This window comes from Equus asinus, chromosome 9 (assembly GCF_041296235.1).
Source record: "Equus asinus isolate D_3611 breed Donkey chromosome 9, EquAss-T2T_v2, whole genome shotgun sequence".
Lineage (NCBI taxonomy): Eukaryota > Metazoa > Chordata > Mammalia > Perissodactyla > Equidae > Equus > Equus asinus.
Window position 1 is genome coordinate 50,410,702 of NC_091798.1, and position 21,066 is coordinate 50,431,767.

General features: G+C 39.2%; 1 protein-coding gene across 2 annotated transcripts in view; it reads right to left on the reverse strand.

Annotated features, from left to right (window-relative positions):
- Positions 1 to 21,066, reverse strand: part of MEGF10 (multiple EGF like domains 10) — a 163,727-nt gene that overhangs the window by 118,120 nt on the left and 24,541 nt on the right. For both annotated transcript variants that reach the window (XM_014859529.3, XM_070517491.1), the window contains exon 2: positions 5,801 to 5,933. In XM_014859529.3, the coding sequence (XP_014715015.3) occupies positions 5,801 to 5,916 (116 nt within the window). In that variant the 5' untranslated portion in view covers positions 5,917 to 5,933. The remainder of the gene's footprint in view (positions 1 to 5,800; positions 5,934 to 21,066) is intronic.

Below are 21,066 nucleotides of genomic sequence, written 5' to 3' on the forward strand. Positions count from 1 at the left end.
CCTTCCCACGTGAATTTCTAACATACATTTCAGATAGCTGTTTCCTTCTACTGCAAGAGATGACACTGCTGCTACCTGCAAGAACAGTTTCGGGTGAACGTAGAGTACACAACTGCCTACATCTGTGATATAACCCCTTTTGGGTAAAGAAAAGGCCTCTGTTAAAATATAAGTGTTCCTGGGAGGAAATATCACATTAAGCTATTATTATTTTCTTCAGATCCCTACTGGTCTCCTAAGGTTCAGGTTGATGCAAATTCTAAGACTTCCTCGCCAATTTTTTTCCTTCCTACCCAGCTGCTTGTAAATAGCTGAATCTTGAGGCCTGAAGCATTATTTCTCCATTCCTAGTGGAGAGCAAAGTGAATGTATGTCTTCTGTATATGGAACTGCCTACATAGGTGCAGTCGACATGACCCATGAGCAAAACAGCAACTTTCCACATGTGCTATGAGAATGAAAAAGAAACCACAATAAATTAATGCCAGTTGGGCAAAAAAAAGGATTCTACCAGGCTCTACAGTGCTAATTTAGCTGAACTAAATTAGTTTGTTGGAACTAGACCTCATGCAGCATTTCCATAAAATTTCAAAGGCCACGTTATGATGTTGAGGTCTGCATGCCTTGAAGAGCGAAAGTGATAATCAACAAACGGACCCTGGCCAAACACAACCCATCTGATGTGGATGGGGAACTGATTCCACAAGCAAACATGAAAATGCTTTCACTAATCTCTGACAGCCTGCAAGATTGCCTAAATCAGAAGAAATGTTCAAGTACACGAATTTCCTCTTCTTGTCACGTGCTGCTCACCTATAGCATACATTTGCAGATGTTTCTCTGGTTTTAGAAAACAAAAAAGCCCTTCTCCATGAAAGGGTAATCAAACCATTTAGGATTCCAATTCAAGAAACATTTATTGAACAACTTCTATGCAATTCCTGCCATAAATTGCTCTCAAGAGACGCCAGCACGTAAATGCTGAAAATAAGGTGATATGGCTTCAAAAGAGAAATTTATATAGTTTGGGGAAAATAGGAGAATAAAATTCACTGTGTTTTCAACACTTCTCTTCAGTCTTGACCCTTCTCATTAAAATGATTCAGAAGTTCAAACTCAATTCAGAACTGATTGAATATGAATTATTTTTCATTTTGATCATAAACTGAGGCTTCCACCTAAGTTTACGGGAGAAGGGTGTCGAGCCTTTTCATATCAAATTTCTTTTGTTCTTTTTTTTTTTTTGAGGAAGATTAGCACTGAGCTAACATCCATGCCCGTCTTCCTCTACTTGATATGTGGGACGCCTGCCCCAGCATGGCTTGCCAAACAGTGCGTAGGTCCACACCCAGGATCCAAACCGGCAAACCTCAGCAGAACGTACAAACTTAACCACTGCGCCACCAAGCTGGCCTTTCTTTTGTCCGTTTTTATACACTTTTTCTCTTCCGTACAATCTTTCTCTTTTTTTTGCATTTTAATGGTATTATAATCACACAACAAAATTTGGAAAAAAAATTTTAGGAAAAGAGAATTCCATAACTCGTACATAACCAATAGCATTTTGCCGTACTTCTTTACAGTTTCGGGGGGAGGTTAGTTTAGTTTTCTTGTTTTTATATTATTATATAATCATGCTAGCAGATAATTTTGATACTGATGTTTTTAACTTAAAAGTATATCCTAGGGCCGGCCCAGTGGCGCAGCGGTTAAGTTCGCAGGTTCTGCTTCAGCGCCCAGGGTTGGCCGGTTCAGATCCCGGGTGCAGACATGGCACCGCTTGGCAAGCCATGCTGTGGTAGGCGTCCCACGGATAAAGTAGAGGAAAACGGGCATGGATGTTAGCTCAGGGCCAGTCTTCCTCAGCAAAAAGAGGAGGATTGGCAGCAGATGTTAGCGCAGGGCTGATCTTCCTCAAAAAAAAAAAAGAGAAAAAAAAACGAGAAAATATACAAGTAAAAATTTTAAAAAAGTATATCCTAAGCATCTTTCCATGGTAATAAACAGTCTTCAAATTATGACTGCCAAATATTCCATAAGCAACTACACCTAATTTGCTCAATACCCACCTATGGTTAGACAATTAAGGGGGTATCACTTTTCAAGGGGCCACTTTCTGGAAGCTCTGTGCTTTCATCATGAAGGGAAATGTCTCTGAGAATGGGCCGGCCTCCTCTGGTCTCTAGCACTGCTTTTTTGGCCAGTGTCAGGGCTGTTTGAACTTAGTGCCTGTGCTAACAGTCCACACCTGCAAGTTCATCAGCAGCCACTCTTAAAGTCAAAGAAGAAGAAGGAAACTTCTCGATTGTCTAGTCCAATCCTGCTTTCAGCACAAATGAGCTCCCAGTGCTAGGGGTCAGTCTAGAGCCAGCACCAACACCACCACCCTCAGACACCATCCTGTCCCTGTGTCCCCTCTCAGATGTCGCTAGAACACCTAAAGCTTGTAAAGCAGACAATGAGGGGCAAACTGTGGTATAAAAGGGATCTGATCTCAATTCTACACTATTTCCAGCACCAAGATGCGAAACTCTTTATCTCCTGCTTGTTTATCTTCTCAAACACACTGAAAACATATCATCACTGTGATTTTAACCTGTGAAGTATTATCCAGGGAGAAATTCCAGCAAGATTTAATTTAAGGTCAAAGAACAGGGGGTAAAAAGCCATCATTACTTGGACACATTCCAAAGTGGTTAATTACATTTTATCTGCCAAAATTATCTTGTTACTTTAATCAGATACAGTAATAATCATCATTTCTTCTCTCTGCTGGCTTCAGGACCGCTGCTTCAATTACTACCACTTCTGTGTTCCAGCCCCAGAGGGCTGGGCAAAAATGTCTTCTCTTCATTTGTGGCTTCTTTAGAAGAAACCCCAATAGATGGAAGCACAATAGATGGAACTCACAGAACAGGGAAAGGCTATAGGGGAAGGAACAGATGACTCCTGGAATTATTCCTTTTCCAAAAAGATGCTGCACAGAATTCCTTTAATAACAAGCACTCCTGTGTATTTTAAATGATTTAATTTTCCTTAACTTCATTTTATTTACAACTTCTAAGAATCACAATTGCTGCGCTAAAATGAGGCATGTTTTCATTCGAAAAGAAATTATTCAGTGGGTCTGAGGCGGAGTCTGCATTTCTAACAAGCTCCCAGGTGATGTTCACGCCAAAGCTCCACAGACCACGCTCTGAGAAACAAGGATCCAGGTGATTCTACGGCTCAGCACCTTTGGGTACAAGAGGGTCTTAGTATAAGGAAAGACTACAATGAGCCCTACTCAGCCCGACTACCAAAAACTCTGTTTTTGAAGCTAATCTTCCTCTCCCCATTTCAATTCAAGCCCATTTCAGTTTCTGAAAATAAGGAGAACCTGTCACCTGCACCTTTGTTTGATCATTTTAATTCATACTCCTTTCTCCATTCTTGTCAAAACAATTCCACTTTCTTTTATCTTTCTTCAAAGAATCATAACCTAGCTTTCTAACAGGAAATTTATCAATAAGAAGATTGTAGTTGTCGATTCTTCTTTCTAGCAGTTCATAGAAAAAATATACTCAGGAAAAGAATCTCTGTCATGTCCCTGTTTTTTCAACCTCAATTTCCCCCCCCATTAGTGAGTATTTTCGAGATTACTCTAATCACTCGTGCAGCAGGAGAATTATATTAGGTTTGGAGATTAATGTGCCCCTTGTCTGTCTGTCTGTCTCTCTCCCCCGCCCCTGGAACCTCCCCCATTGATGTCTATATTTAGTCATTTCATTTCCTGCCAGAAAACAATTACTCAGTCAACAATTATTTATTGAGCACATGCCATATGCAAGGCAGTGTTTTAGACACTGGGAATTATCAATGGTGAAAAAAATAATGCAATGTGTGTTGGCAAGTTTGATCAAATATGGAGCAATGGATCAGGACAAATGTGTACGTATGAGCGGGTGCTAGGTTACTTTAAGTCTTGGATTCTTTTCTCTTTATAGCTTTTCCCTTAGGGAGTTTGTTCACATCTCAACATGCTGAAGAATCCTAAATCTATATTCCCAAGCACTTCCAGGCCCATATTTCAAATTGATCTTATGAACACAACCACACTAATCTCTTCCCTCTCAAATCAACTCTCTTCTTTTTATTTTTCCATATGTGCAATGACACCTCCACTCTTTCGCACAGCAGGTTCTAAATCTCAGCCTTTTCTGCGTCTTTCACATACTACAGTCAATGTATTACCAAGATCCACTGGTTCTTATTTCACAGTATCTTACAAATTTGCTTTTTTCCTCCCATTCCAAAGCCATCATCCTCCAGAAGTTCAAAAACCAATGGCCTCTCCCTTTGTTAAATTTGCTATGTATCCACTCTTGTATTCATTGATTCATTTTTATTACTTTAATAAATACTTATTTGTTTGATGGTGAAATGTTTTATGGGAGATGTTATAAAAATTATAAATTAATAGGAGGTCCCTCCCCTTAAATTTTGTAGAATGTAGTTAATACCACAAATACATAGAAATTTATTACACACACACATTTTCTCTACAGCTGAACATTTCATAATGATACATAACCCCATTGATCGATCAGGGAAATATGTTTCTGTTATCCAAATTGTAACACTGCCAATCGAGACGGGAAACAGCCCTCACCGAAAAATAATGCTGTGAGTGAGGGGCACCAGTGTGCCCCTGGGATAATACAGCTGCTGTGCTTAAAAGGCTCTGAGCTTTGCTTATCCTACCAGTGGGTGACACCTGTGATTAGATTGTGTACTCTGTGGTGTGCTAATCATGGTGCTGAGGGTGACAGGAGAAAGAGACCAAGAGTTCGATGTCACTGCCTTATAGCTATTAAAAGAACATATTACTCTCTAGTACTTGAGAGTGCTAGAAGGATGGCACCTTCTAGTTGTTTGAAAAACCTGCATTTGCCATGTTATTCTTGGATAAAGATACTTTGTGAGGAATGCAAATAGCACATTAGAGTGGTGTAGACTGCATTTGATGGTACTACAATATCACAAGGTGATCTGCGCTATACGTGCGTTCCAAAAGGGACTATAAGATCTCTGAGAATGACATTGTTTTCTACTTCCTCTGTATTTCCTACTGCAATTCGCCCAGCTCTGGACATTACACTATCTGCTTTTGTATAATCTATTCAATCTTGCCCTCCTCCAGTCCTGTACAGACTCCAGTCTCGCTGGGCACAGCCCTCAGTGGTCTGCATGGCACTGGTTTCAAGCTACCTTCCATTCCCAGAACCGCTCCCAAGCGCTGCCATCCACTCGTCTCCTTCAGGTCTTCAAGAGCATCTCAAGTGACACTGACTCCATGCAGTCTTTCCAGTTCCTCCAGAAATCATGTCTTCCTTTTCAGGCCACCTACAGCGCAATCTTTTTATGCATTCATTTCAACACTTAAGTACATTATTCCATACTGTCTTCCACTGCTCACTCATTCATTCCCATGCGTAAGTCCAGCCCTATCAAATTATTGCAAATAGATTCAGAGCAGGGAGAAGACCTTAGAGAGATCATTTTAATTGAGCTATTAATGTTTTCCCTGGATCTTAACAATTACACTTGTGTTAGAGTCAATATAACAAGGTTTTTTCACCTAACATATATTCTGTAAGACCAAGATGAATAATGCTAATTTATTACATATAACTAATGATTTTTACATAAAAGTAATTTTACAATCTCTTCTAAATTCCAATTTTATAGATCAGACTGATAATGATATATAAAGAAACTTATCAGAAATTATTTCGCAGACTACTTTCAGAACTATTACCTTTCCCAGTGGCTACACACATTAGGGTCTTCAAGATTTAGAGATGATGCTGTCCTGATCCAGTGGCATAACAATAAACAGATAAAGCCCAGGCAGGAGTTTGAAGAAATAACCATTTTTGCTGAAGAACAACCTACAAGAAAAAAAAAGTCCAAATTAGAGATGCATTAAAGTGACCCAAACAGAATTCTTTTCAGTACAGCAACCATTCAGTACCAGTTGTCACTAGGGCTGAAATATGCACGACAAGCCATGGATTTAAATAGACGGGTCACCACATTTCATGGTCCAGGAGAGAGAGGTATTTCTTATGTTGTGCCAGGTGGCCACCATTTTGTAAATTCCTAAAATGTGCAAATCATCATTAATTGCCACCACAACAAAAGCCCTTCTCATCCATGCCAGTCAACATCAAAGGAATCTACCGACCAAATCTGAACAACACAGACTTCCAGATTCTCTCACCAGGCATACTTCCCTTCTGGAAGAAAAGGACTCACACAGGAATCTGGCCTCATTTGTCCTAGAGGATAAATGATGAAACAGAAGCTCCATTGACTAGAGAACGAGGCACCTCAGGCTCAAACTGAGATTCATTTAATAACTCACTCAATGTGCACTGAATGCCCACTCTATCCTAGGCACTGTGCAAAAACTGGACATAAAACACAGATCTAGAGGGTCAGCCCCATGGCCGAGTGGTTAAAGTTCCACATGCTCCACTTTGGCAGCTCGGGTTCGTAGGTTTGGATCCCGGGCACAGACCTACTCCACTTATCAGCCACGCTGTGGAGGCATCCCACATACAAAATAGAGGAAGACTGGCACAGATGTTAGCTCAGGACTAACTTCCTCACACAGAAAAAAAAGAGGAAGATTGGCAATGGATGTTACCTCAGAGTGAATCTTCCTCACAAAAAAAAAAACAAATACAGATCTAGTTTCTGTCCCTGCCTATTAAAAAGCTTATAATTTAATAATCATGACATACATTTCTTATATTTAGTGCTTCAGTTTCCCCATCTGCTGAGCAGAAATAAAACCAGCTATCATACAGAGGTTTCTACCCAGGTGTACAAAAAAAGGTGTAAAGCTGTTTGGAGGTCAGTGTTAGAGAAAATGAACCTGGTATTATTGAGAGAAGGGAAGACCAGAATGGAAAAATAAGCAGCAACATATTTGCAAAACAGGCCGACAAAGGAGACAGAAGAAGAGGGATGAGAATGTTTCAGGCAGAGAGAACTGAAGGTGAGGGAGAGTCAGGCATATTTAGGGAGTTCCTATTACAGTCATGTGCCACGCAACAACGTTTTGGTCAATGATGGACCGCATATTTGATGGTGTTCCCGTAAGATTAGTGACATATAGCCTAGGTGTGTAGTAGGCTGTACCATCTAAGTTTGTGTAAGTACACTCTATGACGTTCGCACAACGACGAAATCACTTAACAACGCACCTCTCAGAACGTATCCCCATTGTTAGGTGACCTATGACTGTAATTCAGATGGAGAAAGCAACAGGGGGCATGTCACAATGGGTTTTATAAGCCATTGCAAAGTATGTGAACTTCATCCAAAGATAAGAGACAACTAGTAAAGGGTGCAGTGACATCAGAAGATCATTTTGGCTGCAGGGGAGAGTGACCTGCAGGGGGAGACTTTCGAGGGAGGTCAGGTGAGACACCACTGTGGGGGAACTAAGAAAGTAACATTGGGGTTGCAGGGAACTGAGTGCATCTGGGAGATTTTTAGGAGGTGGAATCCACAGGACTTGGCGACTAAATGCCAGACAGAGAGAGGAGGGACGCCTGGTATCGGCCCTTGGGTGGACACTGTGCCCACCATTGAGATGGGAAGCACAGAAGCCCTCCTCCTCCAGGGGGAGGAAGCTTTAGCTCTGTTTTAGAGATGTCAAGTTTGAGGCTCCTATGAGATATTCTAATGAAGTCATCTGTGGGCACTTATTGAACATCTACTGTGTGCCAGGCACTGGTCAGCTTGGGTAAGTAACAATGGCAACGGCATGTACCTGGGAATCATCTCCTTCTCTTCACCTCCAGAAACTTAGCACTTAGTAAGAAGGAAAAGTTTAATTGCCATATTACATAAAATGATTTTATATAATCATTATAAAAATGGGCATGAATTAGAAATAGCTGATCCATTTACTAATTAAAAAGGAAATAAGCATTAACATGCCTGTTGGTAATCTCATGAAACTAGGAACAATAGGCCAGGTTATGTGACCAAAGCAGTTATTTTCTGGGTGAAAGCTGGCACTTTGAGGAGTTATATTAATTTTACACACCATGAGCTCACCAGTTTTTAGTATCTGGAAACTGAACTTCCTGAATAATAACCTTGTGGTTTAAAAAGGTAAGTTTATCTTAAAACAAACAAATAATAAACAATAATACCAGCAAAAACCTAACCTTAGGAAATAGTTTATGCTTCAAATTCAAGAGAATAGATCAAATGAAGAAGTACTAAATTGTTCAAAATCAAAATTGTTTATAAGGACAAGTATATTATGGCAAGTTAACTATCTCTAACTCCACAAAGGTTAAAACAAAAGAAAATGTTTGATTTGCAATAAGGAAAAAATATCATGAATGTGTAGGGTAATTGAAAGGTAGTGTAAGCCACCACGAGAGGTTGTGAAATCTTTAAAACGGGAATTTCAATCATCACAAAATAATCCCAACATATAAAGCACAAATGGGGAACCAAAATATGGCTTATAAATTAATTCAAATTACTGATGTTTCTCACAGGCTACCCGTCATGAAACGGTAAAATCGGAAGCTTAACATTATATAACCAAAGAAGCTATTCCACTTAACAGGAATGAATAAAAAATGATGATGATGATGATGATAAACAATAACAGCTAGCATTTCCTGACTGATTACTGTGAGCCAGGCACAGTGCTGAATATTTTATGTTAATTATCTATTTAATCCTCACCGTAACTTACCTAAGGAGCAGGTATTTTTAATATCTCCATTTCACAGTTGAAGACATATAATATACTGTTAGTGCTTTCCTCATCCATCAAAAGAAGAAAACCTTTAATTCATTTGCTTGTAACAAACAAGCATGGCAAATATCTCTCTGTCTCATTGCTTTCTCTACGTCAGGATAACTATTTCCTTTCAATGAAGTGTGAAATATGTATATTAACTTTCATTCTTTCCTCAAAGACAAAACGAGGGCTGGTCAGCAGTAATTTGCCATCTATTTACAACAATTACTACCCCAAATTGGAAAGTTTATCTCCTAAGTCACAATCTCAGACTCAAACCATCCATTTCCCAATTAGAAATGTTTAGTCTGTAAAGTTAGAAATTGCTGCAAGCGATGAGTCAAAATGCCAAGAAAAAGAAAGAGGCTGTGTGTTCTCTTTTAAAGTAAAAATTTTACTGCTAATCTTTTGGTAGCCCTTCTTGCTTTGCACTTGAAGCATGACCCTGTAAAGCCTTTAACCTTTCTACAGAAATGGTAGGGGACAAAAAGCAGAATTTGGTCACCTCCTTATTGCTTTTGAAATTCAGCATACAGGAAAATCAAACTGCTTTGCAAAGCTGCTGGTGGCATTCATGGAAGGGAAAATATCAGCACATTAAAAAATGCATATACACATCCCTGAGTCTCTTATTCCCAAAGCATTTTCAGAATTAAAATTAGAAAATTAGCTGAGTTCTAGAATAATCTACTTTAAAGTATAAAATATGAAAAGCAAAAAGAATTGCTAGATCCAGATGCAGGAATCACGTAAACTCACATAAACTGCTTAAGACCATTTGAGAAAATAATTTAAATGTTATATATGGTGGGGGGAGAAGATATTTCACAAATATGTCAATGACTGGAAAGAACTGTAGAAACGCAACATTTCACTATATTCAGAAACATGGATGGTCCTTTCGTTTGTTCCATCTTGTTTAATAAAAGCACTGATAAGCAACCCAAAGAAGAAGTGGTCTAGGCATTACATATACTCATTCCCGATTTCATTTGCTTCCTTCTACAGGTTTTGATGAGTACATGCGGGTGCCTTTTTTCATTTGTGTCTACCCTGAAGAAAGAAAGTTCAATCATTTTTCTTCCTCACTTCTCTCTTTTAAGCTGTGTCATCTTGTCTTACACTATAATCTTCCACTTTGGAGTACAAATGAAAACAAAATACAATCTTCAAAAATAGTGTTATTTCAGTTGAATAAAAAGGCAACACAGTGGTGATTTACTTCATTAAAATAGACGTTTTGAAATTATTCAAAACTCTAAATAGAGTGTTAAGCTACTCCCACCCACCCAGTCTTCCTCTTCAAACAACTTTCCTTATGGTTCCATTTAATGAAATTTAAAAGGTAAAAAAATAAACTATCATTTGCATGAACCCCCTAGTGCCAAACCTGATTGCATTCCATATCATTCACTTAATTATTATGGAAAAATCAAAACAGAAAATCAGTACAACTGATTAGCATTGCTAAAGTGCTCCTCTTAGAAAGAGGAAACACAGCAGGCAGAGTTAACTCTTGCTGCCTACTAGGAAGGCAGGCTTTGCTTACTCAACCACAAAAACCTCAATAAATAATCAGGTTGAATAAAATCCTTACAGTGGATGAGTCTGGGTTCTGATGATAGGGAGTAGTTCCTTTATCAGTGTGTTAGGGAGAAATAAATAACGGGGTGTTGACTTGCTAATTTATTTTTTAAAACAGCGGGATAAATGATTCCAGACAATTCTTTCTGACTCTAAATTCTATTCTCTTCCTAAAATCACTAAGTGCACACATAGAAATAACTTGGGTGCCCTCATCCAGTTTTTTCTCAAGCTCATTTCCCACCCCTAAAATCCTCTCACAGTTATCTAAATGAAAACTAATTTCTTGATGAAGAATAGCCACATTTTGGACCCTTGTGCGCTACTGGTGGGAATGTAAATTTGTACAGCCATTATGTAAAACAGTATGGAGTTTCCTCAAAAAATTAAAAATAGAACTACGGTATAATCCAGCAATTCCACTTCTGAGTATTTATCCAAAGGAAACAAAAACATTAATTTGAAAATATATCTGCTCCCCCATGTTCACTGCAGTATTATTCACAATAACCAAGACATGGAACAACCTAAGTGTGCATTGATGGATAAATAGATAAAGAAAATGTGGTAGGTAGGTAGGTAGAAAGATAGATAGATAGATACATAGATAGATAGATAGATAGATAGATAGATAGATAGATAGATATACAATGAAATATTATTCAGCCATTAATAAAAATGAAATCTTGCCATTTGCAACAAATTGGATGGAACTTTGAGGGCATTATGCTAAGCAAAATAAGTCAAAAAGAGAAAATAAATATTACCACACAAAGATGGGGTTCTCCTACCTGATAAGCATTAAAAAAGCCAATTATTACATCATCAGCTTTTGAGAAAAGAATACAGCTTTATTGTGAGATCAATAAGCAAGGAGACAGGAGGCATCAGCTCTCAGATTTGTCTCCCTCATCTAGGACATTGGGTAAAAGTTATGGGATCAGCGGCAGGGCACTCTGAAGTCTGGAGATAGACGATTGGAGGTAAGGAGAAGTGACGTAACTGATGATCTCTGCAAGCATAGTCAAGCTTCACGGCTCTTCCTAGGACACATGTTCACAAAATGGTGGTGTTAGCATGATCAGAGGGTGGTTTTCAGTCCTTTGACATCAAAAGGCTCACTTACTGGGCATTTGGGCAGGCCCAGTTGATGTGTTGGTGATCTCAACCATTCTGAACTAGACAAGGGGAGACTCTTAGATCCTGAAAAACAACTCTTAATTATTCTGTTGATAAGATGGGGTCAGTTGAACTGGTCCTAGTAGGCCCGTGGTTACACAAATACTATATGATCTCACTTATGTGTGGATTCTAAAAAGAAAAATCAGCTCATAGATATAAAGAACAGATTAGTGGTTGCCAGAGGCAGGGGTGGGTGAAATGGGTGAAGGCAGTCACAAGGTACAAACTTCCAGTTATAAAATAAATAAGTGCTAGGGATGTAATGTACAACATGGTGACTATAGTTAATAACATTGTATTGTATTGTATGATAGTTGCTAAGAGAGTCAATAGCAAAAGTTCTCATCACAAGAAAAAAACTGTAACTATTGGGTAAAGTAACATTATTACTTTACCCAAGTATAACTACTCATTTGAAGCAGTACGAGTGCTATATATATTGTTTATCTGGGGGACCTCACGTCATTTTGCTAACATCAAATACCTCAAAAAAGATATTCTTCTAAGTCAAAGTAAGAGTTTGTTATCTTGTGCACAGAAGAGGCACAAGGGAGCCTGCGCAAAAAGGAAAGGGGCGGGTGACCAGCTCGTTAGGGAATAGGATTGTGGGGCTTTTATTAGGCAAAGGCTGGGGAGGAGTACCTTGTCACGGCACGTAGAGGTGGGGTCGTGCTTGCACCTGTGCTGTCACGTAGCATGCTACTACATGCAACACATGTATCTTTAGCATGCCAGCTCTCCACCCCTGGGTGTGGTTTTTACTATGCTAATAGGGTCACCTTCAGTGGACTCCTCGGTGCTAGGTCACATGTGTAAGCCCAGGAAAGTTCAGAGGCTGCGGAAGGTGGATCTTGGTGGACTCTGTCTGATTCTCCTAGCTTGCCCATTGATTCAGTGCCTTATCTTGTGGCCAGGGGCCTTACAGATGGCCCTGTCTCATTAGGCTGGTTCCTGTCTCACGAGGGAGTCCAAGGAATCTTTACCTTTTTTCCTTTCCAGGCTCTGCAGGAAAGTGGAATGGAAGTTAGCTAGCTAAACCATTTTTGAAGGGAGGGGGAAGAACTCAAAAAAAAAAAAGATATTCTTCTAAGTCAAATTAAATCATGTTGTAATAGTCACACAGCATTGCTTGGACGCTTCTAAGAATATGTTAAATGAGTGTGACTATTAACACCAATAAAAAAAATTCTCAAATCCTATTTTATAAACCTACAACGGTTTTATAAACAACTAAAAAAATAATCCCTAAACATTAGCACGGAGTGTTTAATAATGGTTCTAGCATTCACTGGGCACTTCACATCAAGCAAAAAAGTGGGCAAAGCCCTAAGGATGCCAGGTACTGAGTCACCCTGAGGGAGCTCACTGGCCCACATGGAGAATGGCCACAAACATCCATTCCAACACGGCATGATGCAGCCATGATTAAGACCATAAGAGGCTGCTGTGGGAACACAGAGGTACAGCCTCACCTACTTAACCAGACATCCCCACAGTCATTATCTAGGTACCATTGGGATAATCTGGGGGAGGCCCTGGTCACTCACTTGTCATCAACTTTTGGACGTACTCTACAATGTCCCTATGAATCCATCACCTACAACCTATGGAAAAAACCCACAAACAATACTCACTAAGGATATAAGTGCAAGCAACTGTAACTGTGGGGACTCTTGTGACTTATAAGCCATGGTCTCTGCCCTCAATAGTTCAAAATCTACTAGGGAGGAAAGTTAGAAATAAAATATGATTATTTGCCAAATAAGCCAATGTAGAAATAAATTGCCCGAGTTTTACGAGGAGGGAAAAATCAATGGGAGCAGTGAAGGCTCCTGAAAGAGGTCAAATCTGAACAGAAGCTTTCAAAAGAAAAAGAATTGGAAATCACTGAGTGCCTACCTCACGCTGCACACCTCCCATTTGTAATCTCACCGGCTGAGATTAAATGCCTCACTTGAAATCAGACAATTCGAGCAGAGATTTGAACAAGTCTGGCTGATGACTACAATGTCTACAATCTGCCCTCAAAATCACATTGGATAAAAGGAAGCCTTTGTGTAAATGAAAACCATGGGGAGGGGTCACAAGGCAAAAAGAAAAGTGTAAGCTCAGCCTAGAGACAGAGAGCAGGAGGTCTTGTAAGGAATCCTGAGAAGCAGTGTTAGAAAGGCAGGCAGAGCTCCATGATGAAGGGTCTTGAGCATGAGGCTACAGAGGGCAAATGATTTTATCTTGCCTGCCGTGGAATACACTTAAGCCTTTGAGCAGGGTGCACTATTTGAGGAAAGAGGTGTTTTGGAGATTAACACAGAGAAGGTGTGCAAAATTCACCCAAAGGAACAGAAACTGGAGGCAAAGAAAGTGGGCAGAGGTTAGTGAACTGAGGTGTATGGTGGAACCGCCTGCCGCAGGGTGGTAGCCTAAGGAATGGGAAGTATGTGAGAAACCAGTGAAGGAAAGAATTGTCAGGACTAGGAGAAATAATAGAAAATAGGGTTGATGTTAGGGAGAGCTGTCTTGAGTTTAAACCATTCTGAATCCCTGTTATATTTTCTCCATTCGATCTATTTATCACCTACTGGGAAAACAATACATCTCTTTTTTTAATTAGAGAAAGAAACTTCAAACACCACTTCTCATTCCAGAATTTGGTGAATAAAGTCATATTTATTTTCTCAAACTTCTCATTATTTAATATTCCTCAATAACATTCCTACTCATTCTTCTCAACCTGAGGAGGCCTAATTTTTTTGGCCTGTCCACCAAATGAAAAAGCCTTCATACCCTTTATAAAATTTATGTTTTCTTTCCTTTTTTCAACAACCACATGCCTTGGCAGACCTAATTACCCCCTATTGTCGTAGCCAGTCTCCAGGATGGCCCCCGATGATCCCTGCCTTGTGTAAGCCCTTCTCAGAACGAATGGAGTGGACTTGTGTAACCAATAGGATGCTGCAAGAATGACAGAGTATATCTTCGAAACCTAGGTAATCAAAGGCATTACGGTTTCCATCTCGCTGTTTGCATCACCATTCTTTGGGAAGCCAGCTGCCATGTTAATAAAGTGCCATGTCACTCAAGCAGCCCTGTGGAGAGATCGACATAGTGAGGAACTGAGGTGTCCCGCCAACAGCCATGTGAGTGGATCCTCCAGCCCCTGCCAAGCCTTCAGGTGACTGTAGGCCCTGCTGACATATTGACTACAACCTCATGAGACCCTTAGCCAGAACTACTAGCTAAGCTTCTCCCAAATTCCTGACCCACAGACACTGTGAGGTAAGAAATGTTTGCTGTTTTGAGGTAATTTGTTACATAGCAATAGACAACCAATATTCCTATGTGTCTATACCATCAATATTTTGTTTGACTTCCAAAATAGCTCTCAATAATGCCCACCATTTTCTTGGCATCCTCATTGGCAGTAGCACACAGAAGACACCACTTGCAATGATCTGAAATCTTTTCCCTACATTATAACTCCTGGCAAGAGCCCATCATCTTCTCATTATAGTTTGAGCTGTTTTGTTCCTAGAGGCATGCTCCCACAATGCCTGTGTTTTGAGGTGCATCTGCTGCTTTTCCATGCAAAGTGCTGTCCCAGATTATCCTGCCATTTATCCTTAACCATTTGTCATCTGACTATCCAAAGAATTGACCTGCTTCACAACAACCTGGAGAGTTCATCATGTGCTCTGTGCTACAAGTCATTTATAAAATAATAAATGAATGGATTCTGGGCTCTGGGTTGTTCTTTTATCTATAAATAAATGTTTCTTTTATTTTCCTGCATTGGAACTAGTTTTCTATGATTATCTCTGATAAGATGATATATAAAATTTAACTATGGTTTCATTTTTTTAACTTTTTACTTTGAAATAATTTAAATCTATTTGAAAGTTACAAATACAGAACAAAGTATGACCTTGACCAAGACTCACTAGTTGCTAACATTTTGCCACACTTACTTTATTACTGTCTACATACACACATATATATGCAATATATATACATATTTTTTACCATTTGAGAGTAATTTGTACATGTCATGCCCCATATCTCTAAATACTTCAATGTACATTTCCTAAGAATAAGGACATTCATCTACATAACTTTTGCAACACAGAGGGGAAAAGTGCGTGGAAGAGGAATTGTAAAGCCAGGTCAGGAATGATCACGGTTTAATTCTTACTCAAGGTAAAATATTCAAACGCCTGATGAGACCTCAGGCAGTCCAAGAATGAACGGGTTTGAGAAAAATGAATTAGAAAATAGAATTTGATCAGCCCAGAAAAAAAGGGAGACTTATTGCTTTTTTTTTTCCTTTCAACCAACAACACTGATTGAAGAAGTTGAACATTTTGACCAATCCCCCAACACGATATAAGCAGTAAAAAAATCCAATTGCAACAGAATAAATGACAAAGGAAGGCAATTTCCTTTAGAAAGGAAAAATCAAATGAGAATAAAGGGAAAGAGGAGGAAATATAATTCTCTGATGCGCAGCAGGATGCCTGGGTGTCATCAGACTCTTGGGTCTTTCCTTGCACGTGGGGTTGGGGGAGGACAGGGACAATAATGGGAAGCCTAAGTATTTACATGGTCCCTCTCTCAGGAAGGTCCTTCTCAATGGTGCATGCTACTAAGTAGGATGGATGACGACACTCATATTCTGCCCCCATCACTGGCATGACAAGGGGCACCTACATGTCACCTGCTCTCCTAACTCTGGATCAGTATGCTAACCCTCAGTCCCTGAGATACTCATGATTAGGGCACGGTTGAGCAATCCAAGTCAAGCCTTCCTTTCCTTAAAGGTTATTTCTCAGAGAAGAAAATACAGAAGAGCAGAGACCTTATGAGGAAAAGAATTTCTAAATTCTTTCTTAATCTAAAATTCAAGATTTTCAAAAATTTTCCTGCCAACTGCATCTATCCAGATTCTATTAAGGCAAACACACACACACACACACACAGCATTTCTCTAGTTTTTACTACTTCATAACAGGCCATATAACCTAGGTTTTTAACATTCATTTGGCTCCCAAAAGTTTCCAGAGCACTACGGATGTCCTGGGATCCACAGAGATTTTGTGCTAAAAAAATAGAAGAGAAAGTTACAGTTTAAGGCCTGATGGAATCCAATAGTAATCTTTTCTCTGTGTAGATGAAATAATTGAAGGTCCAAGTTATGATGACTTGACTATGATCACAGAGCTAGTTTGTGGGTGGTCCAATACGAGAACCCAGAACTTAGGTCTCTCAACTCCAATCGAATCACCTCTCCATCAGGTAAAACAGTCTTAGTCTTTCGAAAAAACACACCATCTGTGTATTGGAGTCATAAATGCTACTTGAAACGCAAATTCATTAAAAGTTAGATTCTCCAAGTGACTAAGAGACGTCCTGGTCAAAACTAAGACTCTGAGGGGCTGGCCCCGTGGTTAAGTTCGCGCGCTCCGCTGCAGGCGGCCCAGTGTTTCGTTGGTTCGACTCCTGGGCGCGGACATGGCACTGCTCATCAGACCACGCTGAGGCAGCGTCCCACATGCCACAACCAGAAGAACCCACAACGAAGAATACGCAACTATGTACTGGGGGGCTTTGGGGAGGAAAAGGAAAAAATAAAATCTTAAAAAAAAAACAACTAAGACTCTGAATTAGAAAATACATAAGGTATGTCCACATTTATACTGTACAGATGTTTCAAATAATCAGCAACACGGGGACTCAGCTACCATTCTTCCCAGGGTGACTCAGTTCTGAACCACTAACCGGGACCAGGATGCAAAGCAACCACAGAAGAGTCTGGACACTTTTATCCTTACGGTTAAAAACCCATATGGTCAAAAGCTTTGAAGATTTGAGGCAAAATGTGAGGAAACTGCCGAGGAAGTCTAAGTAGGAGAAAGAACATAATTATTCAAAGTTGCGTTTGGCCAGGACATTAAGGAGAAAATGCTTGGGCAGCCTTGCCTCCCACCTCCGCTTCCTCACCAATTGCATATGTATGCAAATATAGGAAGCCACAGCCCAAACCCCAACTTTATGACTCTTAAAATAGGGCTTTGTTTTAGTAGATAAAGTGCCACATGCTGAAGTAGCAACACCACTTCCTGTGGTATCTAGACAGATCTTTTATTCAAGAAGTGACCCTGTCTGACCCTGAATAATAGTTTGAGAACAATCTCATATTGATAGGAAAATTAAGAGTCATTCTCCATACTACTTCCTTCATTCACATTATCCATAATCCTCTCTTCTGATTTCTCTGCATCTCCTTACTTGTCCTTCTCTGCCATTTTTAGGGAAATCTAGGATCTGGATGCCATGGGGACAGGAAGGTATGGTGACTGAGGTAAATTCTAGTCTGTCTTGGCATCAAACTTTGATCACAGACAGATTACTCATTCTTTCTGTGCTTTATTTGCCTTTCAGAAATATCAGCCAGGAAAGCAGCTTTAATGGCAAGCAAACGTATAATGAGAGTCGCATTTTTCATTTGCCTTCCTTATAAGCCTCCAGAATGCCTAAGATTCATTGGCTTTAGTGTGAACATAGCCTTTAGCAGAAAGCTGATCCAATAATCTAATTTTACAGATGATGATGCCGTGGTTCAGAGAAATTAAGTGTATGTCCAAGGTCTCAAAGCTATTTCATAAATAGCTTCTCCTAAGGCTAATATTGGGCCAAAATTCAAGACCCTGTCAGTTTGTCTTACACAATATTATGAATTGCTATACACAAAGATAATAAAGATGCAATTACATTTTTTTATGTGGCTGATGCCAGTCTTAATAGAGTACAAATATACAAATTATAGGCAATAGGGTTTTTATAAAAGTTTAACACTTAAATAATGATGAAATGGCCAAGGCTTTAATAAAGCCACGTGTGAATTCTCCTTTTCATTCCAGGAGGAGGAGCGCACAGTGAGTTATGTCTACTCAATCTGTGCATCAAAGGGGCAGATTAGACACAGGCCTCATAAAAGTTTTGCTAATGGCTGTGGCAAAGGAGTTGATGAAAGATAAATGGACATCCCCCAGTTTCCTCAGTGTGATGATGTCTTTTTGGTTCTCTGTGGTGTCCTTGGCGCCTAGAACAGCACCTGGGAGAGAGGAGGGCAAATGAATGAATTAATGAGTGAATGAATACATGAATGAATGAATTTAAAGAATAAAAAGTATAGAGAGGAGTCAAGTATGCGGACTTGAACAAAGAACTTAAGAAAAGAAAAACTAGTTTAAAAAAGAAAAGGTTTGGGTCTAGTAAGACTTCTCCAACAAGATTTGGAATTGGTGAATTGGACAAATAACAATCAGTTGAAAAATATATATTTCAAGTCATGGGTTTTTCAAGAATTAATAATTTTTATGTATCATGAGGCAGTTGTGCATCACTTAGGTACCATAAAATATATTAAAATACTTCTTTTTTATTTTTTAAAAGTTCTAGGGGAGGACTTTGACTTTGCTGGTTTGAAATAGGGCATAGTTTTAAAATGTTTATGGGCTTTTCAGTTTTTTTCGCTCTCATTCTCAGCCAACATGCTTGATATGCTTATTGGAAATGTTTTTCATTAACTTATTTTTCAGGCTGAAGTCAGCTTTCCAATGGCAAAATTGTTGCATGAGTTGTCATCTCTTACCTCATGTATTTATAACTTTTGTATATTCCAGGATGATTTTATAACTTTTTTTTAAAACACAATTTGGCGATTTTATCTGCTTTCCAAAGTACTTTTAAATTCATTTTCAGCCAGTGATGCCAAGTGTACCTACTTAGTATGGTCCTATCATTTTAAATTGTTTATCACTTTTATATTTTAGCAAAAACTTCTATGGGAAATGAGGAAACGGCGAATTTTTGGTTGGCTATTCTTGAAAGAGTCATTAAGTTTTTAAATTTTATTTTAACATTGGAATACGAAACAAAGAGTTGAGAAATATATCATTATCATTAATTTAGTTTTATTCCTCATTTTAACTACAGCAATAAACAGTTAAGTAGTATCAATCCTTTAGTTTGACTTTCTCTTGTAAAGATAAAACAGGTTTTACTGACAGCAAGTTTTAAAACCAAGACCCAGAAACACTAGCTGTTGACTAGTTTTTCAGTTTGATCAATTTATCGTTTTTACCAATCAACTTCTAATTCATCCTCCATGTTGCCGCTAATTCTTTCAAAACACAAATCAAAACATCCTACTTCTATACTTAAAAGCTTTCCAGAACTCGCCTTTGTGGTAAAGTCCAAACTGATATTCATTCATTCAAGATCACCCGAGTCTAGTCTTATCACCCAGCAAGTTCTGACATGTATGTATCATTTCTATACATCATTTGGGCAATTCTTGCTACTTGAATTTCTCAAAATATTACACATTCTCACTCCTCTATGTCTTTCCCCATGCTGTTCCCTCTTCCTGGAATGGCCTTAAATATGTGGTCAACTTAATTCTCACTCACTTTTCAAGAATCAAATGTTACTTCCTCTTAGAAGTGTCCCCAGGCCAATCTAGACATCCTTCTTTGCTCCCATAACCCCTGGGACATCCTGGGAAGAGACAATGTGGACTTTGTCACAGTAACACATACTCTTTTGCTCATCATTTTCTTAATCATCTCTCCACCAGCTGGTGAACTCCTTAATGTGAAAACAGTACACTGCTCATCTCTACATGTTCTTACCACATCCTGAGGGCTCAGTAATATTTCTTGACTACTGAATGAATGAATGAATGAATGATCCATAGGATAGATAAAGCTCAAAATATGCAAATCAGTCGTTCTGGATTGTGAAATATTTTTCTCAATATAAAAAGGAAGAAATGGAGGGTCAAGATTATCCCATTTAATTGCTAAACTATACAACTACAAAAAAATATCCCAGAGTTGAAACAAAATGATTGCAACACTAGTGATTATAAATACAGAAAAACAATGAAAGCTTTGCTAGAAAAACATTTGTTTTGATTAGAGACAAAATGTATGTTGTTTCTGAAGAGAACCTATGGATGTTTTCAAGGGCTTAATTAACAGTTAGCTATTCTGCAAATTCATTTAAAAGTTTAAGGCATTCTTTTCATTGGCATTCCTTTATTCTCAGTAAGTGGCCCTGCTCAAACATGGTGACATTTGGTCACGATTCTTGTGGACCTGGTTTTCCTCTCAGCTGTGGGCAAAGTGAGGTGCCCACGAGCACACATTTGGGACCAGCAAAAGGTGGGTCCAGGATGGGCTGGGAGTCAGGCAATGGAAGTAACAAAAGAAGGTACAAGAGTCAGGAGCAAAGAAGCAATGGAACCAAACTCTCAATGGCAGCCTTTTGCTGTGCTAAGAACTCTTTGGAAGAGACTCTTTGCTAAGACTCTTTGGAAGAGTTGAGTCCCTGTGGCTGAAAAGCGCAATTCCTAGGGCATGCCTATGTGGGCTGGCACAGGGACCCATCTCAGCAAACATCACTAGAAAAACAAT